The sequence below is a fragment of the Drosophila ananassae genome, chromosome 2L (assembly GCF_017639315.1).
Source record: "Drosophila ananassae strain 14024-0371.13 chromosome 2L, ASM1763931v2, whole genome shotgun sequence".
Taxonomy (NCBI): Eukaryota; Metazoa; Arthropoda; class Insecta; order Diptera; family Drosophilidae; genus Drosophila; species Drosophila ananassae.
The window spans coordinates 15,522,818-15,548,467 of record NC_057927.1 but is presented as its reverse complement, the minus strand read 5'-3'; the positions used below and the strand labels follow the sequence as shown (position 1 = coordinate 15,548,467).

General features: G+C 46.6%; 8 protein-coding genes across 8 annotated transcripts; 4 read left to right on the top strand and 4 right to left on the bottom strand.

Moving 5' to 3' along the window:
• The first annotated feature begins 255 nt into the window (after positions 1–255).
• On the top strand, positions 256–4,486 carry LOC6499323 (nucleolar protein 6). Its single transcript, XM_001954832.4, has 6 exons — positions 256–415; positions 472–1,901; positions 1,958–2,068; positions 2,125–3,365; positions 3,425–3,828; positions 3,889–4,486. The coding sequence occupies exons 1-6, from the start codon at positions 386–388 to the stop codon at positions 4,387–4,389; spliced, it is 3,717 nt and encodes a 1,238-aa protein (XP_001954868.1). The 5' UTR covers positions 256–385; the 3' UTR covers positions 4,390–4,486.
• On the bottom strand, positions 4,487–5,892 carry LOC6501258. Its single transcript, XM_001954831.4, has 2 exons — positions 5,661–5,892; positions 4,487–5,588 (listed from the first exon to the last, which is right to left on the bottom strand). The coding sequence occupies exons 1-2, from the start codon at positions 5,725–5,727 to the stop codon at positions 4,570–4,572; spliced, it is 1,086 nt and encodes a 361-aa protein (XP_001954867.1). The 5' UTR covers positions 5,728–5,892; the 3' UTR covers positions 4,487–4,569.
• A 293-nt stretch (positions 5,893–6,185) lies between these two features.
• Positions 6,186–9,004, top strand: LOC6499324 (ATPase family AAA domain-containing protein 3A homolog). Its single transcript, XM_001954830.4, has 5 exons — positions 6,186–6,591; positions 6,724–7,198; positions 7,262–8,086; positions 8,157–8,355; positions 8,412–9,004. Exons 1-5 carry the CDS (start codon positions 6,378–6,380, stop codon positions 8,502–8,504), a joined length of 1,806 nt encoding a protein of 601 aa, XP_001954866.1. The 5' UTR covers positions 6,186–6,377; the 3' UTR covers positions 8,505–9,004.
• Positions 9,005–9,457: 453 nt separating this feature from the next.
• On the top strand, positions 9,458–13,641 carry LOC6499325 (arginine/serine-rich protein PNISR). Its single transcript, XM_001954829.3, has 9 exons — positions 9,458–10,143; positions 10,204–10,468; positions 10,607–10,769; positions 10,950–11,180; positions 11,379–11,481; positions 11,856–11,912; positions 12,300–12,430; positions 12,484–12,703; positions 12,759–13,641. Exons 1-9 carry the CDS (start codon positions 9,600–9,602, stop codon positions 13,547–13,549), a joined length of 2,505 nt encoding a protein of 834 aa, XP_001954865.1. The 5' UTR covers positions 9,458–9,599; the 3' UTR covers positions 13,550–13,641.
• A 4-nt stretch (positions 13,642–13,645) lies between these two features.
• Positions 13,646–15,541, bottom strand: LOC6501257 (zinc finger protein 26). Its single transcript, XM_001954828.4, has 2 exons — positions 15,284–15,541; positions 13,646–15,202 (listed from the first exon to the last, which is right to left on the bottom strand). Exons 1-2 carry the CDS (start codon positions 15,437–15,439, stop codon positions 13,670–13,672), a joined length of 1,689 nt encoding a protein of 562 aa, XP_001954864.1. The 5' UTR covers positions 15,440–15,541; the 3' UTR covers positions 13,646–13,669.
• A 207-nt stretch (positions 15,542–15,748) lies between these two features.
• LOC6499326 (LEM domain-containing protein Bocksbeutel) lies at positions 15,749–17,328 on the top strand. Its single transcript, XM_001954827.4, has one exon. It carries the CDS (start codon positions 15,837–15,839, stop codon positions 17,046–17,048), a length of 1,212 nt encoding a protein of 403 aa, XP_001954863.1. The 5' UTR covers positions 15,749–15,836; the 3' UTR covers positions 17,049–17,328.
• LOC6501256 (dnaJ homolog subfamily C member 3) lies at positions 17,208–19,689 on the bottom strand. Its single transcript, XM_001954826.4, has 3 exons — positions 19,163–19,689; positions 18,986–19,099; positions 17,208–18,831 (listed from the first exon to the last, which is right to left on the bottom strand). The coding sequence occupies exons 1-3, from the start codon at positions 19,257–19,259 to the stop codon at positions 17,546–17,548; spliced, it is 1,497 nt and encodes a 498-aa protein (XP_001954862.1). The 5' UTR covers positions 19,260–19,689; the 3' UTR covers positions 17,208–17,545.
• Positions 19,690–21,302: 1,613 nt separating this feature from the next.
• LOC6501255 (zinc finger protein 2) lies at positions 21,303–25,621 on the bottom strand. The gene is made up of 6 exons (XM_044714061.1): positions 24,704–25,621; positions 23,476–24,289; positions 23,334–23,416; positions 22,100–22,436; positions 21,869–22,018; positions 21,303–21,811 (listed from the first exon to the last, which is right to left on the bottom strand). Exons 1-6 carry the CDS (start codon positions 24,848–24,850, stop codon positions 21,732–21,734), a joined length of 1,611 nt encoding a protein of 536 aa, XP_044569996.1. The 5' UTR covers positions 24,851–25,621; the 3' UTR covers positions 21,303–21,731.
• Between the last annotated feature and the right edge of the window lie 29 nt (positions 25,622–25,650).

Below are 25,650 nucleotides of genomic sequence, written 5' to 3'. Positions count from 1 at the left end.
AAAAATGATTTAAGCTTTTCGTATTTTTGTAATTTTAATGAGCCCGCAGTGTTGTCTTTTTAGCTACTTCTAGCCATTTCAAAAAAGCAAAGGATAAGCACTTAAACAATTAGTAATAAAGGTAATAAAGGATAGTTAGATATACCATATAAACTTTTTCATGTAATTATCATTATCACATATTCGATTTAAAAATCTTTATAACGACGTTTTTGAAAACATCGTCCTAAAAAAGACCGTTAGCCGGTATGAAAGTATCTCATCGGCGGGAGAATACCAAATAATACCACAGAAACTGCAACACGTGCGAGTTTCGCTCGCTCTCTCTCTCTCCGAACAGTAAATAATTTACAATTTGCTTGGGATTTCTAAATATTTAAACAGAATGGTTAAAGTTAAAAGAAACGCGGTTAAGGTATGTTAAATATAACGCCAAAGCAACTCAATAGCTAAACTATAAACTCGTTTCAGAACGACGCAAAAAAAGCGGCTCGAAAGGACTCTACTGACTCTGTTGTAGAGCATGACTCTCCGGACGAGGATCAGAGTGACTTGGAGCAGGCTATTTCGAGTACTGACGATGGCTTTGAAGAACCTTCCCCTGTTAGGAAGGACCCGCAACCCACATCTGCCTCCCAGTCCAAGCTGAAGCCAAAGAAAAACAAATTCAAAGATGAGGCCAAAAACGTGAAGCCTCCGACTCTAGAGGAGATGAAGGAGCTCCGCGACACCCGCAACTTGTTCCACTCCAATCTTTTCAAGTTGCAGGTGAAGGAAATGCTGGAGGAGCTGCAGTTGAAGACCAAGTATTCAGAGTTTATTGAGCACTGGCTAGAATCCTTCACGGCCTTCGCCGCACAGCTTAAAGACGGGCTGATGGAGGGATCCAACTTGGAGGTACCCTTGAGGCTGTCGCAGAAGGCAACAGGCTTCATGTTTTCCAAGCCAACGAGGGATCCATATCTGATCGGAGCCGCCTCCACCGGAACTCTTTTGGGCCCCAAAATTGTAGTGGATGTTGCTCTGGAAATGCCCAAAGAATCCATTCACAAGGAAGACTACATTAATCTGCGTTACGATCAAAGGAGGGCACTCTACCTGACCTATGTCACGGAGAGGATGCGAGAGTATCCGGAGTACGCCCAGGACCTATTTTCCTTCAATTATTTCGCAAACAATCCCTTGAAACCCGTCTTGGAGCTAACGCCAGCGGCCAAACAAGTGACGAAGCACCTCCAGATACGGCTCTTTATAACGGCACCCCTGAACAGCTTTAAGCCGGGCAGGTTTGTGCCATGGAACAATAACATCAGGCCCGCCTTTTACAAAGATGAGTGGGACGAGGAAGAGCCATTGCCCTCCACGCAGCACTATAACGCGAACGTGCTCTTTGACCTGACCCTGAGCGAGAATCAGAAGCACTTGGATCAATTCTTCAAGGGCAAGCGCAATTTCCAAGACGGTCTGTTGCTCCTTAAAGTGTGGCTGCGGCAACGGGAGTTAAATGTGGGATTCAGTGGGTTTGGCGCCCACATCTTGGGCTCGTTTATTGTCTACCTGAACCAGCATCGCGTTCTGCATCAGTCCAGCAGCAGCTACCAAGTGGCCCGAACTGTGTGGAACCAACTGGCCAACACGGATTGGACCAGTGGTATCAGCCTGGCCCCCACAGGTCTGAAAGCTGATGATATGGAAAAGGTAGCGAAGCACTACGATGTCGTTTTCCTGGACGTCACAAATCAGTACAATTTGTGCGCCAACATTCCACTCCACCTCTACCAGAGGGTCCGGGCCGAGGCCAAGTTGGCGGTGGATCTCCTTAACGACACAAAGATAAACAGCTTCCCGTACATTTTCATGCAAAAGTGTCCACTCTACAGTCGAGTGGATAACATCCTGAAGTGAGTTCCAAAAACATGAATAACCAACTGCCTATCTGAACTGATTATTTTTGTAGAATTACAAACTATTCGTGTGTGGAACAAATGCTGCTGCTGCACTCCAAGCCCCGAGTTAAGTACGATTACGCCGATTACGGATACCCTCAGTTGTTGCAACTGCTAACAGAGTAAGTGATGCTATGCTACTGTTTTAGAATAATATTAAATAGTGAAATATTTTAAGGCTTCTACAAAAAGGCCTCTCCGAGCGAGTTCAGGCAATTCTACCCTTGGAAACGGCGACGGTGGCCTGGCCCGTGGAGAGTGAAGCGCCAGCTATTGGAAAATATATCCAACTGGGATTCATACTTCATCCAGATCACGCCTACGAGGTGCTCAACAAAGGACCCGCCGCCAACGACGACCCAGAGGGTGCCGCGGAGTTTCGGCGCTTTTGGGGCGACAAGTCCAACCTCCGACGCTTCCAGGATGGCAGCATAACCGAAGCTGTCGTTTGGGGAACCGCCCAGGATGCCCCTTTCAAGAAACGATTGATAGTCCGACAAATAGTCCTGCACTTGCTGGAACATCACCTACAGGTGGACAGCAAGGACGTGCAATATATCGCCAGCGAGTTGGAGCAGGTCTACCGATTGTCTCCTTGGTTCAAGGTGGCCCACTTGAAGACTAAGCTGCCCATCGAGCAGGAAACTGACTCGGAGGCACTTAGCCCGCATGTTATTCGGTGCTATGACGAGTTGGCACGGCAACTTCACGGCCTTGACGAACTGCCTCTGGAAATTGTATCCATTTCGGGTACCTCGCCAGTCTTTCGGTACTGTGAGCCGCAGCCGGTGTTGCCGCAGGCGCGGCTTAAAGGCGACCACATCCTCGCCACTCAGGTGCAACAGGTGGTCATACAGCTGGGCCAGAGCGGCAAGTGGCCCAGTGAGTTGACGGCCCTGCGGGCTCTCAAAACTGCTTTCCTGATTGAAATTGGAGAAAAGTTGGAGGCACAGTTCCGCCTGAAATGGTCAATCACATCCGAGGGTCTGTTGGTCCTGAAACAGGGCTTCTGCTTCATGATCCAGTTGGCCCACAGCAAGGAGTTGGCGCTGGTCAAGCAAGCGGTCACAGACCGGGGTGTGACGACGTACGTGGATAACCCCGAAAGTCGAGCCTTGGAACGGGAGCATCACATCCTTCCCAAGGTGAGCGGTGCCCTGCACTCGCTCCATCAAACGCACTCTGCCTTCGGTCCTACGGTTCTCCTGGCAAAGCGCTGGATAGCCACTCAGCTTCTGGATGAGGGCTTGTGGCCAGCTATGGCCACTGAGTTGCTGGTGGCGCATCTCTTCCAGCAACGCCATGCCCCCCAGCCCATTGCCTCGCCCCAGGCTGGCTTTATTCGTTTCCTCCAACTGCTCTCCCACACTGACTGGACCAGCGAACTGATCCTGCTCAACTTCAACAACAGCTGGCAGGGTGAGTTCTTAAATAATCCATTTTTTTTGAAAAACTAACCAACAGTTGGTATTTTGTAGAACAACAAATTGCTGATCTGGAGAATAGTTTCCGCACTGATCGCCAGAGCTATCCACATTTGGTCGTGGCCACTTCCTACGATCAACAACATGCCGGTCGCCTCTGGACTTCCGAACAGGCACCCAACCGGCCGGTGCTCGGTCACGTTACTAAGCTGGCACGTCACTCTTTTGAGATGATTCAGACTAGTCTGATGTCTAAGGACCTGAGATTCGTGCGTCCCGCCCAACTGTTCCGAGCTTCGAACGAGGGTTACGACTTGGTCATACAGCTGAAGCCCGATCTGGTTCCAAACACTCTGTGCTACGACCTCGGATCTCCATTTGTGTCCTTTGGCCAGCCCAATTTCCAGATTCCTCTGGCAGGAGTGGATCGTCTGGCGGCCGTTGTCAGCCAGTTGAGGGTAAGAGAACGATCATTTTTTTTTCATTGGCTTGTAATTTTATTTAAAAATCATTTTCAGTCAGCGTACTCCGACTTTGCCGCCTTCTTCTACAATCCACATGGCGGCAAGGAACTGGCAATTATGTGGCGCCCACCTTCTGAGTTCGCGCCGAAGCCATTCAAAGTGAATGAGGTGCAGGCGTGCACTCCATGTGACAATGGCAAGGTCCAAGTAAACAGGGAGACGCTTCTGGAGGACTTCAAGCTGTTACTTAAAGACTTCTATCTGCGAATCGCCACTCCTGAGGAGTTGCGACGAGAACAGCGTGAGCACCAGCAGCCAAAGAGGTACTTTAACAATGAGAAGGAAAAGGAAACGGAGAAGGATAGTCCCAAGCCCAAAAAGCAGAAGCTTCAGGGATCAGCAAAGACTACTCCTAAGACAAAAAAGCAGAAGCTTCAGGGAACCGTAAAGACTACTCTTAAGCCTAAAAAGCAAAAACTGAATGCTCCTGTAACGACGAAACTCCCTAAACAGAACCGAACCATAAAGGCCTCGACCCTAAGTGCTTCTAATTAGTTTTGAAGATGACCTTCTTGTATAAATAGTTGTGTAGCTTAAGTCCTTATTAAATAGATAATTTTTAATGCCAATAATCAACTATTTAAAAAGCAGATTATTTACCAAATACGTAATTTTATTGAAGTAGCCAACAGTGGTAGAAATATATGAAAAAGGTAAGAAAGGTCATTGATGCTTCTACTCTGTCATACTACAGTCATCCTGCGATTTCTTCAGGTGCCGCCTTCGGTCGTCCTGCAACTCCCTGTAATAACGATTCTGCTTGTACGGAAAGAGCTTCAGCTGGCTATTTTGTGTGACGGGAGCGGGAGAGTAACTTTGGCTGCGAGGATTGGAGCCCCTCGAGTGGAGTCCCTGTTCATCTCGACTGCATAAGTCCCTCAGCCTCTGCTGATATTGGGCACAGGGATCGGTATTGGTCGATTGAAATGTACAGGGATCATCCGCGGGGCATCTGGGATGCTGCGTTACTTGTATCGACTTGCAGTGCCGGCAGCCGCACCGACCAGCAGGTTCATCCGACATGGTATCCGCTTCGTCAGTCGAGCCTGGCGTCGACGAGGTCTTCCAAACAACGTGGCTGGTTGAGGTGTTGCATGCTTTATGGGCCTTGTTGTCCAGTGTCTGGCAGCAGGCGTGTTGCGTCTTCTTGCTAGGATTTGGAGCGATAGCAGGCTTGGGTGTCGAATCTGGAGTTGGACTCCGAGATTGAGAGGTCTGGGTCTGACAGCTGGTGTGGCGCTTCTCACCCGTAGAGCATTTCTGGCAGCCAATACTGGTCATCAGGCCACCAGTGGAGGTGGCAGCGTTTAACTTGAGAGTGAAGCTGACACGCGGCTCCTCCGTGGGCTTGCACCAGCCCAGTTGGGTGGCCACGCTGGCCACTGTTTTCGGAGGTCGGGATGAAACATTGTGCAGGGACGCGAGCAGATGCTTCCCCTCATCCTCATTATTCAGGAGAAACCTTGCCTGTTTCGGGGGCATCAGGTCCTCTATGGTGCCACCGTGGCAGGTTGGCAGCAGAGGCGTCTGGATGGCAGCGTGGCTGAATGCATTGTTCACTGGAGGAGCAACACCCATGGGGCAGATCTGTCCATTGCTCGACACCCGGTTGTAGCTAAGGACGCGGATGTCCTCCACCCGTCGAATATCCTGCTGTGTGAGCACAAAGAGTTCATTGCCCACCACAACGGGCACTGTTGGCATAGGGTAGTGGATTATAAGATAGGATTTCTATGGTTTATATATGTTTATAAGTGGATACCTACTCTGCACAGGTGGTGCCGCTTCTTCGGACACTTGTACCAACTTCCTTGCATTTGTGTTATTGGCCATTGTTTTGGTATTACAGATAATTTTGAAATAGTCTCGAAATTTCCTTGAGAAAATTACAAACTCATGTTTTTTTAGACTTTTCCTGAATACTGTGTACAAAAATGAAAAGGCAAAGGAACTATAAATGTATTTGTTATTTTCAATTTTTTGAGCTTAAAACTCAATATCCAATAAATACTGAATGCAAACTAAGAAAAAATAATAATATTATTTACTTTTCGCGGAAGGTACTCTCTAAGCACGTTTTTTGAATTTAGCGCCAATGACCAGATGCCACTTGTGGATCTTGTGGAACATAATATAAATGTAGCTAACATAAATTATACGACAATTATTTACAGTTAATTGAAAATACGTTATATCAGTAGCCAAATTCGCAAATAATACAAATTTAACTGCTGGCTTGATAGCAAATATAAATAATAACTTAATATAAATCAAAACTTGGCTCCCCTTTTTTGCGTGGGCAGCCCTGGTTGCAAAACGGTCACACTTAAATAGAAATCACGTTGTCTTTGAGTTGGAGCTGCAAAAGCTGTCAAAATTTCGTAATATTTCGTGTATTGTTTAGCAAAATTGCACTCTAATAGAGAATCCAGCGAGTATCACACACCAATTGAGCGCTTAAAGGAGCAGCAAGAGAGTGGAGAATGTCGTGGCTTTTGGGTAGGAACCGTCAGCAGCCGCAGCCGGAACCGGCGGGCTCCGATGGAGGTGGGGCTGACCCGGAGGGCAAGACGGCCGGCGAACGTTCTGGGGACTCGCAGCTGAGCCGAGCGGAGCGGAAGGCCATGGAGGCCTACCGGTTCGACTCCTCCGCCTTAGAAAGGGCGGCGGATGCGGCCAAGACACTAGAGCGGTCAAGTAAGCTAAAAGTTTCATCAGCCAATTGCATAACCGACATGCGCATGCTATCGCAGATACGTGTGCGTGTGCGTGTGTCCGGGAATGTGGTGTATGTCTATTTGTAAGGTGACCTATGATATTCTCGAACAGAACATGCGCGCGAGGCTCTGGAGCTGTCCAAGATGCAGGAAACCACCCGGCAAGTGGAGTACAACACGAAGGTCAAGGAGTACGAGGCGCACATCGAACAGGCCAAGGTCGAGCAGAAGCGGATCGACCATGAGGAGCGGCGTAAGACTCTAATCGAAGAGACCAAACAGCAGCAACAACGGGCTCAATATCAAGACCAGCTGTCTCGCAAGCGGTACGAAGATCAGCTGCAGCAGCAGCAACGGGTACAAGAGGACAATCTGCGCAAACAGGAAGAGAGTGTGCAGCGCCAGGAGGCGATGCGCCGTCAGACCATCGAACACGAAATCGAGATGAAGGAGAAGAACCGCCTCAAACTGCTGGAGCATGAGCTGCGGGCCAAGGCTCGCGTTGACCGCGAGAACCGGGACATCAACCTCGAAAAAATTAGGTTGAAAGCTCAAGAGCACCGAACAACTGTTTTGGAAGGCATCAAGTGAGTTTTTTAGACTACCTCTAATAAATGGATTAATTAATGTTTTTATTTCTTTACCCACAGAACGGCTGGTTCCGTCATTGGTGCGGGAGCGGAGGCCATGCTTACCGACTGGGACAAGGTTTTAACAGCTGCTGGAGGCCTGTCTCTTCTCGCCCTGGGCGTGTACACCGCAAAGGGCGCCACGGGCGTCGTCTCCCGATACGTCGAGGCACGCATCGGCAAGCCCACACTAGTGGGGGAGACATCCCGCTTTGCCTTCCTGGACGCTCTGAAGCACCCACTGAACTACTTCAAAAGGCTTCGGGCCAAGCCCGCCGACGCCTTGCAGGGTGTGGTGCTAAACCCAAAGCTGGAAGAGCGGTTGCGTGACATCGCTATCGCCACGAAAAATACGAGAATCAACCGCGGTCTGTACCGGAACGTATTGATGCACGGTCCACCTGGAACTGGCAAAACTATGTTCGCCAAGAAGTTGGCCGAGCATTCCGGCATGGACTTTGCGATTATGACCGGTGGCGATGTAGCACCCATGGGAAAGGAGGGCGTAACCGCTATCCACAAGGTGTTCGACTGGTCGAATACATCGCGGCGTGGCCTGTTGCTCTTCGTGGATGAAGCAGACGCTTTTCTGCGTAAGCGTTCTTCGGAAAAGATCTCCGAGGACTTGCGTGCCGCCCTAAACGCCTTTTTGTACCGTACCTCTGAGCAGAATCCCAAATTTATGTTAGTACTGGCCTCCAACACACCGGAACAGTTTGACTACGCAATCAACGATCGTCTTGACGAGATGGTGGAGTTCACACTTCCGGGCCTGGAGGAGCGTGAACGTCTGTTGCGCTTGTACTTCGATAAGTACGTTCTGCAGCCTGCAGCTTCGGGAGCCAAGTAAGTAACCACATAGTTAGTTTTACTAAAAACATAAAATTGACTTCCGAATTTTCTATTTTTTTACCAGGCGCTTTAAACTCGACACCTTTGACTACGGTAAGACGTGCTCGAAGATGGCTGCCCTGTGCGAGGGTATGTCCGGTCGTGAAATCTCCAAGCTTGGTGTGTCTTGGCAGGCAGCCGTCTACGCCTCCGAAGAGGGTCTCCTCACAGAAAAGATGGTGCTGGACAGGTGCTACTCCGCTGCCCAGCAACATAAACAGAAGGTTGGTTCTCTAACGAGCCGTCTAGTTACATTTCTAATCACTATTTTCCTCCACAGATGGCATGGCTTTCGGATCAGGAACGGGCCGACCACAAATCCATCACTGGAGCCGCTGCTCCGCCGCTCACTCTCACTGCCAATAAATTGTGAGGCGCTGCCGCTGGAGGAGAGTTGATGTTGAAGCAGAATCTGTAACTGCATTCAAACCTTGTTTAGTATTTAGATGACTTTACTTTAAGTTGGCAACGCACAGGGCTTTATCTGACTATCGGATGCAACAGCCATGCAACAGCCGAAATGAACTTTTGTGTGCATACATGTACATTACGCATTTAACAGCCGGTACAAAATCGTTGACGGACTCACGTGTTTGACTAAAGATACAATTAAGTTTTACCCACTGATGATTGTATTATAAGCTTGCATTAACTGTCTCACTAGTGTGTACAATAAGAGCTCTATATTTTAACTGCTGTTGTTGCATTTCCTATGTTAAAGCTTTGGACGTATAATTGGAACTCGCCGCGCCAGCACTTTGAGAGATTTATATTAAACTTCTCGCTGGCGCCGGACTCTAATTTAGCTCGTTCGGCAGTTTTCCTATATGATATATGAAATAAATATGTATAGGCTACTTGTTAAAAATTTAATTTGTGTTTTTGGACTTTTTTAAACTGTTTTTCGAGGGCCACTTTTAATAATTAAAAAAAATAATAATTTAAGATTTCTTTTTGGTAATCTTTTAAATCGTATATTGGTTTTAAGTCTTAGGAACGATTTGGCAACTAAACTTCTAAATAAATAAATTTTACAAATTTTATAAGAATAATTTAGGTTTTATTTATTAAATACCAATAATGAATCTTTAAACATTTAAAATTTTAATTCATAACTAATTCACAACGGGAAAATTTTCAATCTCCTTGGGGAAGCTATAGTGTGGCTATAACTACAGTAGGGTACATTAAAAATAGGTTTTATATTTTTTATTAGGAAAAATATATAGATTTTTTTCTTACTTAAAAAAATGTTTTAAAAATCGAGATTTTTTTAAACACAAAAATATTTAAAAATTCTTCTAAAAAAATGTATGTGCTACCGGCGCTTGGTGTGATTTCGGGAATAAAGACTGGTCACACTATTGGATGAGAAAATGGCGTAAGGAAGAGGATTTGTGTAAAAAATAATAAACCAAGGAGCCTAGGAAAATACATAGTTCAAGTTGTTTTTAATCTGCGATAAGAAATGTATCCCGGCGGGAACGCGAATGCCGATTTAGGCTACAACAAGCATGCTCATGCCCACGGACTTGGTCACGGCCTCGGCCAAAATCAGTTCCTGACGCAGCCTCCGCCGCCACCCCCACACTTCGCGTTACCAACTGGCGGGCAACTGAACCCACTGGTGGCCCCCAACCTCCCGCTAGCCATGCAGGGGGGCGCTGGTATAGACTGGGCGCAGCTCGCGCAGCAATGGATTCACATGCGGGACGCTGGTGCCGTGATGCCACCCGTAGCTCCACCGCCGCCTATTATCGGCAATGTTCCAGAGTTCCACCATCCGGCAATAGCGTTGCCGTTACCCATCATTGTTCAGGCACCCCATCCGCACTTGGAGGAGCACGGTGAGGCGGACATGGACATGGACGAAGAGCCCGAACGGGGTAACGGTGCAGAAACGCCACCCCCTCCGGCACCCGTGGTTACGCAATCCCAATGGCTGGCAGCCAGTGAAGCGTCTGCATCAGACCCAGCTGTCCTCCCCACCAATTTAGGCCCCTCCGGCGTTGGTAAGACATGGGGAAAGAGGTTTCCTGCATTGCATTTCCTAATACCCTCCTCTTTCTCAGCTGCCACGCATGGAAAGCAGCCGTGGAACAACTGGCAGCCCGGAAAACTCGCAAATCCTACGGCGCACATCCCCTCGTTGCTGAAACTGAACGTCAGCAATCCCAATGAGCCGCAGCAACAGCTGCAGATGAAGATGCAACTACAGCCGCCGCAGCACCAGCAGCAACAACAGCCACAGAACCACCAGCAAGATTGTGATGCCAGCGGCAGCGTCAGCAATGAGATTGATGCCAACAAACGGAAAATGTTGCCAGCTTGGATAAGGTCAGGGAAAGACAAGAAAGTCTATTTTAGTTTCTTTTAATGGATGACTTAAGAGGAAAATCAATGATGCCTCTTGTAGCATGGAAAACACTTTCTTTTAATGTAATATTCGTTTGTTAAAAATGTTAAATATTGCAGGGAGGGCCTGGAGAAAATGGAGCGCGAAAAACAGCGGCAGCTGGAGCGCCAGCAGCTCTCCACGGCCACGTCCGCGACAGAAGATGTCGATGGCATCGATGTTACGCAAGTATCAAGCAAAACACTAACTACACCTGTTAATCTTTTGAACATCGCAAATGTGGTAAGTAAGGTCTGATAACGAGGCTAATTCTGACTCTCAATACGGACGGAAAAGTGCCGAAAAGTGGGGCATTCATTTTACACTAATTGGCCGCATAAAACTCCGAACCGAACTGAAACCTAGACTCACAAATTCATACCCAAAACCACTGCCTCCATTAAACGTGCCCTTGAAATTCAGGCTAGCGACAGCGAAGATTCCGTCGGAATGCCAGGGGACACACTTGGAAACTCGAGGGAGGAGCAAATAGGTAATGAGATTATGAGTAAGGCCAGAAATAGCGGGAGCAGCGATGATGATGAGGAGGCGGATAATAGCGAGCCGGAACAACAGGAGACTGGATTGGGTCCTGCTGAGGCCAGGGAGGCACCTGTGAATGGTAAAAACTACGAAGAAAGACTGGCAGATCTGGTAGGCATTCCTTTTAATCCGGTAGTGTGCTCAGCCATGCGATGAAGTCGAGTGACCTTCAGAGCCGAAGGAACTGCGGTTCAGACTTTAGTTGCTGCAGTTCGTTCACTCTGCACTAGAGTTCATTCCCTGGTTACCGGCATCACATCCGACCATAAATATATAGCGCTGCAATCAATCCTGAATACCCATCTGTAGATGCTTGCTGTGCGTCGCACACTAACCGAAATCCTACTGGAAACGACGAACGAAGAAATAGCTGCCATTGCTGGCGAGACTCTGAAAGCGCACCGCGCTAAAGGTACATTATATATTACACTTAAGTTTACCCCCAAAACCGATCTCTTGCAGCGAACTCGCGTGTGTGTGTTTGTGTAAGTAATATACATAATAGAACGTAAGATGTCGCGGATTGCCTTTCGCTTTCTTGAGATCCTGGCTGGAATGGCCCTGGCTACGTTAGGTCGTCGGGGCGATGTGATCTGATCGCTGCGTGTTCCACATTCTATTTTTTAATTCTAAATCTCTGCTAATTCTTTTGAAAAATCCTTTAAATATTGAAATGAATGAATCAAACACCACACAAATCAATGAAAAAAAAAATCACTTGCTGAATTTTATAATCGTAATATATAATATATACCTATATATATGTATGTATATGTAAATCAAAAGCGTCATCAGCCCAAGTGATTCGCAAAAGCGCCTTGTCTTCCATTACCGGCAACCTGGGTAAGTAACGAAATTCCAATTTAGTGCGTAAGATTCTTTTGCACTGTTTTTGTTTAGAGGTAGTCTGAAATAAGCTTATCCTTTATTACCCCCCCAAATACCCCAATAATGGTCTCATGAACGAAAAGAAACATTGGTAACAGTCTAGGTCCCTTTCGAGCCCATAACTTTCTCGCTGTATTCTTGAGTTAATCTCCCTTGATCTCGCAGTGTGCTCTGCTGCTCCCCAATCTTTCTTCTTCCCCTATCCACCTCAAGTTAATGTATACATTTCTCCAAAAAAAAAAAACTGAAATATTAAGAAAGACTTAAAAAAAAAAAATCAGCGCCCCCATCTGCATCAAAGCTTGGTAGCAACAATTAGCACTTGACTGATTTGAATTATAGGGCTAGCGGCCTATGCCAGCGATTCTTCCAGCGAAAGCGAAGAGGACGAGGACCCTGCCGACGGAGATCGTCAAGCGGACGCAGTCAAGGATGCTGATAAGAGTGTACACTTGAGCGCGGAAGACTTGAAGGTTTGTTTCTTGAGAATCTTTATCTTTCAGATTAACATTATCTGAATTTTTAGGCTCGCATACGGCGCAGCAAAAGATCCTTCGAGAGGGTTATAGACGACATTGAGAATCGAATGGCCAAGCAGAAGGAGCGCGACGAAAAGACGCTCCAAAGGCATCGCAGGCGGGAGCTAGCTGAATCTGCTAGCGAACGGCGCAGCCCGGTGGCCAGTGAGGAATTCTCTGAAGACCAAACTGGCTATTCCGCCCATGACAAGCTGCAGCAGTTTAATGGTTTGTTGGACTCAAAATCCTTTCTAAAAATGAACTAATTCTTCTGTTTCCGCAGCGGGAAAACGACTCAGCCGCAAGGAGCGCACCACGCGCTTCAGCGACAACAAGGATGGCAAAAACCAGTCCCATAGCTACGTCCATCAGGTGGTAGCTGCCGCTGCAGTGTCCCCGCTAAGCCGCGTCGTCTCTGGCGCTGTGCCGCAGAAGCTGAAGCCAGTTCCCAATCCGGCGACCAACTTGTTGCAGATGCCAGATTCGGTAACAACCATGCTTAGTGCGGCGGACAAGGCGCTGCATAATGCCAACAAGTCGTCGTCGAGCAAGGTCAAGAGCAGCCGCCGCCGTTCGTCCAGCTCGTCATCCTCAAGTAGCAGTAGTGACAGCAGCTCGAGCGGCAGCGATAGCAGTTCAAGCGATTCAAAGACCTCCAGCAGTCGAAGCAAGCGCAGTAGTAAGCACGGACGCTCAGATCGGGGCAGCAGTAGCCGAAGCAAGTATGATCGGCGTGACCGGGACAGGAAAAAGGAGCAGGAACGAGACAGGGACCGAGATCGACGCCAGAACCACCACTACAGCGGTGGAAGCAGCAGCAGCAGCCACCGAAAGAGCGACAGACGGTATCGAGAGTCGAGCCGATCTGCTGAAGACGATAGAGGAAGCAGTAGCCAGCACCGGTCTTCGAGGCACAGTAGCAGCCGGAGTCACGACCACGGCAGCAACAGCAGCAGCAGACGGCGAAGTTACCGGACGAGATCCCGCTCCAAGTCGCGCAGCAGCCACCACTCCCATTCGAACTCCAAATCGCACTCCTCTTCTTCCGCGTCTCATTCACGCAAACGCCACTAGACTTTGATTATAGATACTTGTTAAATTGTACATTTTTCTATTTTTCTTCTGTTTTAAATGCTTTTAGTAAACTATTTTAATCACGCTTAAAATGGTAGCTTAGTCTCAATTTTCTGAATCTTAAAGCTTTTTGGGAAGAGGATCCCCATTCTCCTCCCTGCCCAACTCATAGTGCTTCATGTTGTTTCGATGTTTAGTCAGCAAGGCTCCGTTTTTGAAACTTGCTTTGCAGACAGCACACTTATAGAAAAATTCTGGTCTCTCCGTCAGTGAAGTAGAACTCGTTAGAAGATGCTCCTCTGCACGCTGACTGCGCATGCGTACGAGATCCTCTGCTCCGCGTTTAGACACACTAGTCTTCCCGTGGCGATCGGAATCTGAACCTGCAGTTTCCTGGTGGCTCTTGTGGCCCTTGTGGTTACGGTGAATATTCAAAAATGCTCCACATATGAAGCTATCGCCGCATACCCCGCATTGGTACGGACGCTCGCCCGTGTGGCGTCGAATGTGGATTTTGAGATCGTTCGACTGAACAAATGCCTTCTGGCATATGGAACAGACATATGGCCTCTGCCCAGTGTGCAATCGCATGTGCCGCGAAAGCTTGTTCGGAGATATGAACTTTTTGAAGCAGATCCTACACTCACTGGGCCTTTCGCCCGTATGCTGGCGCATGTGTAGGTTCAGATCCTGGCTGCGCGGAAACGCCTTCTCGCATTCAGTGCATTTGTATGGATTATCGCCAGTATGTCGGCGTATATGGACTGCAATGCTCGATGCAGGAAAGCTGACACCGCAGTAGGGGCAGTCACGGCGCTTGGTAACGCGCCTCTTGACTGGACTTCTTGGCATATCGGAGGCGTCCGGGTGAAATGCCTCCATATGACGCCGCAGAGTATAATGCCTTTTGAACGAACGTGGACAATGTGTGCAAGTTAGTTCGTTTGATTCTTCGCTAGCCAGCTTCTGGGCGGCAGTGTCAGCCGCCTGAGTGTGAGCCAGAGCAAGGTGCCTGGCCAGAGATTCTTTTTTGGCGAAAGTCCGAGGGCACATGCCGCATTTATAGTTGAAGTTCTGTGATTGGGCCAGACGGCTGCCTAACATCGAAGGACGTGTTATGTTCAAATATTGATTATCCACATGCTCTTTAGACTGGCTTTGCAGGTTTTTAACTTCTCCATAGAACACTCCGGTGTCTATTACCTCACCGTCCGAAAAAAAATGTGCATCATCCTCGGTTTCCGATGTGGAAGTCTCTAAATTCTCTCCCATTTCTAAATCCTCCTCTTCCTCCGAAGCCACATTATTATCTTCGAACGTGACTGACACATTCTCGACAAGTAATCTCGATTTGGTAGTTTCTAAACCCTCTCCTATTTCCTCTAAATGCGAAGCCTCATGGTGGTCTTTGATTGTGGCTTCAGTCACAATGTCGTCAGGATCGATGACCTTTCCCTGCTCGACAATCTGCACCACATCCACGCCGGTGTCCTCTGGACTTACGTCCGTTGACTTATCCTGATTTGATTTTCCTCTCTTTTGCAACCTTCGCTGAGCACTCTCCACCTCCTGTATGAATTCGTAGGCATTAACGAGGCGCTGCGTGCAGTTCTGACACAGCTGGTTCGGAAGAGTTGGTTCCATCCAGGGGCACTGTTTCAAATTAATATCATTATTTATTGCTATCATTAAACTTTTGGGTCATTAAAACTAAATTATTTGAATCTCTGGCACCTGGGCTTTGCATATGGATTCCAGAAGCTGCCAGATCCTCAGGGTCATCTGGTTTAACTCGATTTTGTAGTTCAGGCGGATAGAGACATCGTGTGTCTTCAAACAGACGCGACATAATAGATCGGAAATGTTTGTGGGAACCTCAGATGAAGCCATTCTTTGCCATTTCAACTAAGAAACCAAGAAAAGCTCTAAAATTCTCATTGTTGACAAATTTTACATTAGGGATGGCCATGTTAAGGTTTCGCTATTCGATAGTTAACAGAAATGAAATCTGTTATTCCATGTTGTATGTTGGATATTGCCGATTGCTGGATAAGTAAAAGCATTTTCCAGAATTTCAAAAATTTTCACCAAGGAAAACGTTTTTGAAAATATTAAAAACCATAATCTATCCCAAAATAAGAAAAACTAAATAGTAATAATAAAATAGTGATAAGTTCCCGCTCTCCAAATATACCTTTTATTACAAGCTGGTCACACCATCGCAGAGCAATAACAAGCTGTGACGACATTGCTATTTTTGTTTTTTGTTTCATCAGAACTGGAAACGATGTCGGATCTCGCCTATCTGGACACGCTGAACAACAAGCAACTGCTGGCCAAATGCCTGGAGCTCGGCCTGCCAGGAGTTCCTGTGACAGACAGCACCCGAAACGTCATCATCCGCCGGCTGCGAGCGGCGATCACAGGGACGCCCCTAAACAAAAGCAAGACCAAGAAGGCGACCCCCAGGCGAGAAACTGTTCATGGAAGCCATGTGGCACAGCCCACGTCGGAGCCAGTTCGTCGCACTGCAGGTAAAAGTCCAAGTCGTGCTGGCGGCGAGAAAATCAGCGCTGCAAGTCGCCGGACCATAGCCTATGGATTGGATAACACATCGATTTCTGGAAGATCTGTGCAAACCACAACCACTGTGTCGGATGTGGGCTCTCAATCGGAGGATGACGACTATTTTATGGTAGACTCTCCGAGTGTGCGCTACTCCCATTCCACGCAAACACCTTCCGAGCAAAATCGGCTCAGGCGTTCAGTTTCCTTGACAAAATCCGGAGTGTTGACCACGTCCTATACTCGGGAAGTGAATCAGCCGAATCAGGTTCTGGAGGCTGAAGAGGATCTGCCCCGTAGTTACACATATGAAAGACCAACGATCCAAACCTCGCCACTACACACATTGCCCACATATGAGCCTCGAATAGAGCCATCTACCTATAGACGCTCTGACCTGGGCTTCTCTCGTCCAGTACTAACTCAGAGCCAGCTTAACTCCACTAGCTACTTGGAGGAATCCGGATACAATCAGGCGCCGTCGCCTATCCACCCAAGGAACACATTCAGCGGCTCGGCAAAGCCATTCGGAGGCCCAGGACCAGATACAGCTGAACCCATTTCTCGCCAGCGTCGTCCTATTACCGAATTCAGCTCGGCTAGGGGTCGTATCTTGCAGCCCACCACCACAGTGAACACTCTTTACCCTCAACTTAATCAGTTCTACGATCAACCCGACAACGCACACTCAGAAAGCGAGTCTGAAGTAGAGGAAGCTCCTATCAGAAGCACTCGCCTATCACCGCCCCAGGCCAGACCCCAAGTTAGAAGACCACTGGTGCGTCGAGAGGAGCACGGTTCGCCGATGTCACAGTTCAAGGAGCTGGTCAACTCTGTGAACCGGCAGTATAACCTCAAGTTCTACTTCTTTCTTATTCTGGGAGTGATGCTCGCCACGTGTTTTTACGTTATTATGACGCCTGGTGATAGTTAAAGATGAAAATTACTACCCTACATGCCTTAAAAATGTGGAAGTTGGTTTATAATCTCTCATAACGCTGGTTAAAGGACCTTTTTAAAACTAAGACCCCTTGTGGGTCAAGTCTAGTAACGTAAGTTTGGTAATAAAAAAAAGTTGTTGGAAATTGTCAAATTCAGTTCACTTTGCCAAGTCTTTAATTGCTTGTTTTGCATAATTTTCTTTTTATACATAATTAGAAAAATGTACTACATTATAATTATTGTATTGTATTAAATAAACTAATTAAATGTAAGTGCTCAGTGTGTGCTGTTGCGATTTCATTATGTGGGTGCGCTTTCTCTCTCCGACAACGGAGCAGGATTCTATGCTTTATGCTACTATTTACACGCCATTCAATAAACAAAACAAACTGTGTAAAATCTTTTTCGTTTTTGGGGAGTAGGGGATCGGTGATCGCTGCTAGAACATCACAAAGCAAATCGCTGCTGGCGACGAAGTAACCTGGCTGACTAATTAAAGTGGAACTTGAACTGGAAGGGAGACCCGTGCTGGAAGTGTGCGAACGGATGTTCTCCGTGGAAGCCTCCGCGCTGGTTGCCCTCGGGGTCTAATGGATCCTCACCGTTGTCGAACTGTCGTCGTTTCTCCGGATCAGTTAGTACTTCTTTAGCCGCAGCAATATCGATGAATTTCTTCTCGGCCACCTTTTTCTCCTCATCCCGGAAGTTATCCGGATGCCACTTCTGCGCAGCCTTGCGATACGCCTTCACAATTTCCTGCTTGCTGGCGCTGCGCTTCACACCCAGAATTTTGTAGTAATCTCGGCGCTCCGACTGCTTCTGTAGCTTCTTGGCTCGTTGGATGCCCTCCTTGGCACGGGAATTGTTTTCCTCCAAGTCAAGTGCTGCCTGGAAAGAGTGAATGGCATCGTCGTACATCTCGGTGCCAAGCAGTGCGTCGGCGCGATCACAGTAAACTTGTGCGTCTTTCATGATGTCAAGCGCCTCCTTGCAATGCTGTAATGCCTTGCCGAACTGCTCATCCGCCGTATAGCAGCTGCAGAGTGCCTTGTGACCTTCATATCGGATCATAGTCTCCTCCGGCTCGTGCCGAAGTACTGCCTCTCCAGCAGCGATACAGTCAGCAAATTGCTTCTCCTCGCGGGCTTGCTCCGCGGCAACCAACTGCTTCTCCACCTTTCGCAACTTTTTGTAAAAGGGGAAGCATAACTTATGCTCTGGATCGAACTTAAGGCACTCGCGGATCTCCTTCAAGGCGTTCGTGGCATGGCCTATCGTGTATAGAAGCTGGGCAATATTGTAATGTCCTTCTGTGCTGTCTTGGGTCAGACGGTTCACCTGCCGCAAATCAGAAATGGCGGAAAGTGGATCATTTATGGCAATGTAGGCATCCGATCGAGCCTGTCGGAATGGCACGGCCCATGGCGAAATCTCCAATAGCTGTGTAATCATAGCGATGGCATTCTGGTGGTCCTGATGGCTAACCAACTGCTGTACTAGTTGCCACTGCTCCTGAGCCGGGGACAAGCGGGAGTAGTGCTCCAAAACTAGCCCGTTATTCGGCTCCTCGTTGAGTACTTCCTCGAAGTCTTGAATGGCCAATTCGTATTCACCACTCTTCATATGCACCACACCGCGCTGAGTTCTCGCAGCCGTAAAGTCCGGCTTGAGTTCCAGCACCCGGCTGAAGTCCTGTACGGCAAAGCGTGTCTTACCCAGCGCCAGGTAAACAGTTCCACGCTTGAAGAGGGTCAGGTAGTTATTCGGATCACCCTCTAAAGAGAAGAGAAGTGTTAAATTTAATCACATTAACAAAAATGAGCCTTGCAGATGTAAATATTTACTTAGGCATATTTAACTTCCTCTAATAATATTTAAATTTCATCTGCCAGGGTATAAATAGAGCTTTTAAGTGTTTTTTTTATTTACCAACTGCTGCATGATAATGTGTTAGGGCATCCGAAAGCTGCCCACGAGCCAGAAAATCCTTGCCGAGTTCCAGGTGGTTCTCGATGTCCGCGGGACTGGCCACCGACTCGGCGCCTGTGAGAAAAACAATGACGTGTAAGTATCAACCCTCATAGATAAGGCCATTGAGATATGCACCTTCTAGGAAGAGCTCCAAAAGCAGGAGCACCACGCAGGCGGCTAGCTTTTTCTCCCCGCTGCCAAACATAAGGAGATCGCTCAACGGCAAGGCCATGGCGTTGCTTAGACTACGTGTACTTGGTCAGTTAGGTGAGCCCGAACCTGTGTGGGCGTAATCGACACGCACGACACTCGGCGAATCTGCTTGGCGTGGCAGCTGCTAATCTTTGCGCTTTCACCCAGCCCCCCTCTTCAATAAACTGTGATGTTAAGGCTTTACGAAAATTGCGTCCGTTTTTGGTAAGATTTCGGCAGTTCGGCCTTTGCGATTTTTCACTTCCTTTGACTTAGGCAGCTACTCGTTCCCGTTTCTACGTGATATGCAAAGTGAGAGACTCTCTGGGCATTCCGGCCACTGTATTGTTGAACCGCGGCCGCTTTTGACACAGAACTTTGGGCTTATAAATATATATAAACTAGAACTGACGTGTTTCTGCCCGATTTTTTGAACAATCCCCCATCCCTCGTTCATTCCATTCCGTGTGGTCCAAATATTTCTGGTATTTTTAAGTGCCGCCTCCCCTAGTTTTTGGTTATTCATCATCCTCCTCCCTTAAGGCTGGAAATTCATGATTTATAAATAAAATTTTATACAAAAGAGGAAAAATCATGTAGTATCGAAACATAAATAAAAATATATTTCCAGATATTGCAAAGATTACCAGGGATGGGGGAAAATGTTGCTAGATTGGTATTTTCTGGCAACGCTTACTTGGAACACGACAAAACAAAAATATCGATAAAATCAAATAAATTTCGATTACATTAAAAATTTGAACATAACAATTTTTATTTTTTTAACTTTTAAATGCCAATTGATGGAGAATTCAACTACAAATTGACTAAGGTATTCCGCACAAGAACCAGATGTGTTTTGGCAAAGATATGGCCATCGCATGGGGGCCATAATGTCCTACCCATGCATTTCTAAACTTTTGAAGGGGACCCCCAGGAAATTTAAAAAAAAATCGCAAAAATATTTTGTTTTCATGTTTTGATGCAGATTGATGGAGAATGGAGAAGGTTATCCGCTTAAGAATCGGATGAATATTGGCAAAGATATGACCATCGCAGTGGGCCATAATGTCCTACCCGTGCATTTATAAACTTTTGAAGGGGACCCCCCGGAAATTTCAAAAAAAATCTCAAAAATATTTTGTTTTCAGGTTTTGGTGCAGATTGATGGAGAATCCATGTACAAATCGTTTAAGGTATTCCGCTTAAGAATCGGATGAATATTGGCAAAGATATGGCCATCGCAGTGGGCCATAATGTCCAACCCATGCATTTCTTAATTTTTGAAGGGGACCCCCAGGAAATTTTGAAAAAAATCTCAAAAATATTTTGTTTTCAGGTTTTGATGCAGATTGATGGAGAATCCATGTACAAATCTTTTAAGGTATTCCGATCAAGAATCGGATGAATATTGGCAAAGATATGGCCATCGCAGTGGGCCATAATGTCCTACCCATGCATTTATAAACTTTTGAAGGGGACCCCCAGGAAATTTTGTAAAAAATCTCAAAAATATTTTGTTTTCAAGTTTTGATGCAGATTGATGGAGAACCCATGTACAAACCGTGTTTAAGGTATTCCGATCAAGAATCGGATGAATATTGGCAAAGATATGGCCATCGCAGTGGGCCATAATGTCCTACCCATGCATTTATAAACTTTTGAAGGGGACCCCCCGGAAATTTCGAAAAAAATCTCAAAAATATTTTGTTTTCAGGTTTTGATGCAGATTGATGGAGAATCCATGTACAAATCGTATAAGGTATTCCACTTAAGAATCGGATGAATATTGGCAAAGATATGACCATCGCAGTGGGCCATAATGTCCTACCCATGCATTTCTTAATTTTTGAAGGGGACCCCCAGGAAATTCTGAAAAAAATCTCCAATCTTGTACGTAACAAATCTTAATTGTTTTATTTTTCAAATTACTGTTAAATTGGAACATGAATTCGGTAAATAGGGCTAACACTACAATTAAAAATCCGTAGTATATTGATATTTCAAATTTTTGTATGTTAATGTAAATACTTTTCGGTTTTCTTCTGGTAATAAATGCATTCCTTGAGCATTATACATCTTCAGTTGCTTAATTGCTTAAATTTCTTTAACAACATGTTTTTCTTATTGCTTATCGCTAAATGGTCAGCAATGATTAAGGGATTAATATAAGGCTTGAGTATGAATCAGAGATGATAGAAGGTATGAGACTACTGAGTAAGGTCAGAAAGAAGGAATAAATATGATATAGTTTTTATATTTACGATAAGGGTCATATATAGTAAAATATAACATTTCCCTATGGTATATTCTAGATAAAGCTCACGGCTCACATTCACGACGCAGCGATCCCTGTGTCTAAATGGTCTAACTTTGGATGGAGGGTGTGGTATATAAGTTCTAGGCTTGATTTCTATGCTGCTAGTGAGTATTTAGTGAGAGCTACGCTCAGAATGCAAAACAGTTTCTGTATGTGCTTAGCTATTACAGTATTCTTTGCTGTTCCTCTTGGTTAGGAAATCACAATGTTTATCAGATCATCCAGAGTGTCCTCAGCGGGTGGCTGAGAGGTGTGTGTCTTTTGCATGTGAGCTGTATAATAAACAATACATTAATTATCTTTTAAATTTTATGAAATAAAATACAAACTTTTAAGCTTGATGTGCGTGACAAAGCGTTCCTGGCAGAGATCGCACTTATAGTAGGTTTTTCCGGTGTGGACCCTTTGATGGAGTCGCAAGGACTTTTCAAACAAATAGGCTCTTCCGCAAGTGCTGCACTTAAAGTTCTTTTCCAAGACTGAAAGAGATTTTTTTCTCGAATTAAAAGACACTCTTTTTAAGAATCGATAATGCAGATAATGCGGATTTAAGGACTCACCCTCGTGGCTGCGTCGATGCTGGTTTAGCACGTACTTCAGCGCAAAGGATTTGCCGCATACATCACACACGTTTGGCTTCTCCTTCTCGTGCGTCTTGATGTGCCACTTCATGTCCTGGACACGTTTAAATCGCTTGGAGCACTGGGGACAGGCGTGCGGGCGGTCCTTCTCCGAATGGACGGCAGAGTGCCGTTCCAGCGCCGACTTCATGTTGAACCTCTGCGTGCAACTGCCGCACTGGAAGAGTCCGGAGTATTGGCGCTCTCGCTTCTGCTGCAGGACGCGCTTGTTGTTGGCAATCACCGGCATGCCAGGTCGATGACTCAGCCGTAGCACCTCCCGCCGATATGTAGGCCTTACATATTATTCCTCCTATCATCTTCCCCACATCACTCAACTAACTCATTCTTACCATTAAAACCTTATCACACACTCACATTCATCTCAACACTTCTACTTCATCCCCCCACATTCCCCTTCCACTAACACAAAACAACAACTTCTACACTTTCTAAACCCATTTATTCACTATACTTTAAACCATCACTACTATCCAACAAACCATAACATCCCACCCCCCAACCCACTCCACCTCTAACCCCCCACATCAAAATACAAAACCCCAAACATCTACAAAAACCCTTCAAACCTTATATCAAACATACCATCCATATCCCCATTTCAAACCCCATATTCATTCTAATTAAAATCAAAATATACCCAATTCATTAAATCCTTTACCCCCAACAACACCCTATTCACTCTACCCACCCTACCCCCCCCTAAATCAACAACCTTCCAATCCATCCACAATTCACCCACTTAAATCCCCCCCCTACCTCAACTCAACCATAAACCCCCTAACAAGAAGCACAGGCAGCCGCCGACGGGGCGCGCCACACCTCTATCCCTTCGGTCCTAAAGCGCTTGTTGGATCGTGAAAACACGCCCGAAGATGCGACAGATTGAAACCTCTCCTATTAGTTCATATGCCCATAACGCCCCCCCCCCCCCTCATCCTTTCATCCGCCTCAATCAACAAGCATTGACCATCACAGAACAGACCATAACCACTAATCCATGCCCCCATTCCACAACGGTCGGCTTGTACCAAATCCCTTAGTCCATCCCCACCCCCCCCGAGACTCTCCACACATGCGCACCCCAGCCTTCTGCCCGGAGGACCAACACCCCTATCCGCCTAATTACCCGACACACGTTGCTAAGTCACACGGCCATATACTTACTCTCAGGGTATCGCACTCCTCCATGCTGTCGGTAGATGTGCCATCGAAGAGTCTTCAGATGAATAAAGGCTAAGAAATTAGGGATATATGGATTTTTATTTTGTATTTTTTGGGAGATCTTTACTTACTCTTTCCACAAAAGCTACAATGCTCACTCTTCCGGGAGCTTGCTCCGAGGTGAGTAGCTTCGTGGCATTTCAGATGACGCTGATTGATGAACAGCCTCTCGCATCCACTTTGGCGGCATTTGAGCTGGCGTTCCGGGTTGTGCCACTTCATATGGTAGTTGAGGCTTTTGCGGGTGAGGAAGCGCTTCTCGCAGAGGCCACATTCGAAGTCCGTCTCCGTGTGATATTTCTCGACATGGTGCCGGAGGTTGTGCCGATCCCCGTACTTCTTGCCGCACACCTCACAGGTATGCTGCTTCTCCACGTGGCAGCTCTTCAGGTGTACGGTGCGTGATGCCGCATCCTGGAAACAGGCATCGCATTCTGGACAATTGTACGGCTGCTCCGGGTCGTGGCTAGTGTTGATGTGCTCCAGCAGCATCTGCTGTAGCTGGTAGCTCTCCTGGGGCCGCAGACAGAACTTGCAGGTGTAACTAATGGCCAGCTGCGGGCTAGTGGGTTCCTCGAGGTCAAGCTGCAGCTCCTGCTCCTCGTCCACAAAAATCTCTATGGGATCAATGGCAGTGTTTGGTGGAGTTTCGGCTGAAACCATCGTTGTTGGTGTGCCTGCTCCTGTTCCCTCAACATCTTGCACTTGGTCTGAAGAAGCATCTTCCTGATCATCCTCCTCGAGGCTGTTGGCATCGATCTTGTCGTAAATATTCGACAACTTCGACTGTGCCTCCTGGCAGACCACTCGAAAGGCGTTTATGGAGCAAAATTTGGCAAAGCAATCGCTGCAGATCTTTTGGGGTAGACCGTCGTTTGGTGAGATCTAATATCATGTTGGGGGAAATAAATTGGATTTAATAAATTTATAAGATTTTAAAATTTTTAGTAAAAATCTATATAAAATTCTGTTTGCCAGTATCTTAAACTTTAAGATAAAAGTGTAAAGTTCAAACATTCCACAAACAAAAGAGTTATGAAAGCATTGGAAATAATACCTTGAAACTGAAACAAAAAAATAATATAAAATAGTTCTTAATAACAATGATATTATACCATACTATAGACTCTATGTCTTTATATTATATAGAAATAGTTCAATATTCAAAACTACTCTATTTTATGGTCATAATTTCCTTTTTTTTAGCAAGACTCTGCCATAAATAACAACTTTCACTTCGAAATCTTGCAACTTTTGCTCCTCTTGCGGTTACTCCACTCTTGTAGTTACTTCACTCACCTCAAGATTCCAGTTAACAAACTGCAGTCGTATCTGGGCCATCTCGCTGGGCCAGCAATTGGGATGATAGAGATCCAAGAAATTGTTGCTGCCATTTTCGAAATCGCAGACAAACATGGAAATCGCACAGGTGCGACACGTTTCCATGGTGGCGGCCACAAGTCAGTGGCCAGCGAAACGGCAATAATGCATTAATATGCAACTGCAACGCCCAAATTCGATGCGGCGGAACCCATTTCCATGGAATCATGTGTCGGTGTGTGCGTGTGTGGGGAATTATGCAACTTTATAATTATTACACTGAAAAATCCAGGCCTGAATCCAAACCCAAATCCCACATCTCATCTGTATGTAGCGAGAAATATTTGAAACAAAACAAATGTTTTTCACGCCAATTGGATGCTGGGACTGGGGCACTTTGAAAAGTTTTGTGTCTGTATCCGGGTGACGACCTATCTATCCTTCTGCCCCACCTCCCCACCATGCCTGTCCTGTTCTGCGCCTATCCTGTCCTCTTTCGACGGCCGACGAAGTTGCTTGGCGCGCACTCCCGTGTGAACTGACCTTCGCGACGGCCCAATCTGCTTTGGCTTGCAGCGCCGAGAGATTTAATGGACGCGCATACACTTATCTATGCAGGGTCTCGCCACGCACACCAACCACCCTCGCATCCCAGCCACCCAGCGCATACTAGCCATTCGGCAAAAGCCATCAGCTGTTCCACTTTGTTTGGGTACTTGCGCAAAGCTCGCTAACGCAAACTGGGGGGCACCAATGGTGGCACAGTTTATCGAACTCCCCACTAATGTGCCACTGCCACAAAAAGCTTCATTCCCCTTCCCCCATACTACTCCATGAAAGCGTTTGAAACTGCAACTGTAAAGTTAAAGCTCTAACGGACAAAACTTGAACATATCTGCCTCTTTGAGAGACCTCTTCAAAAGATA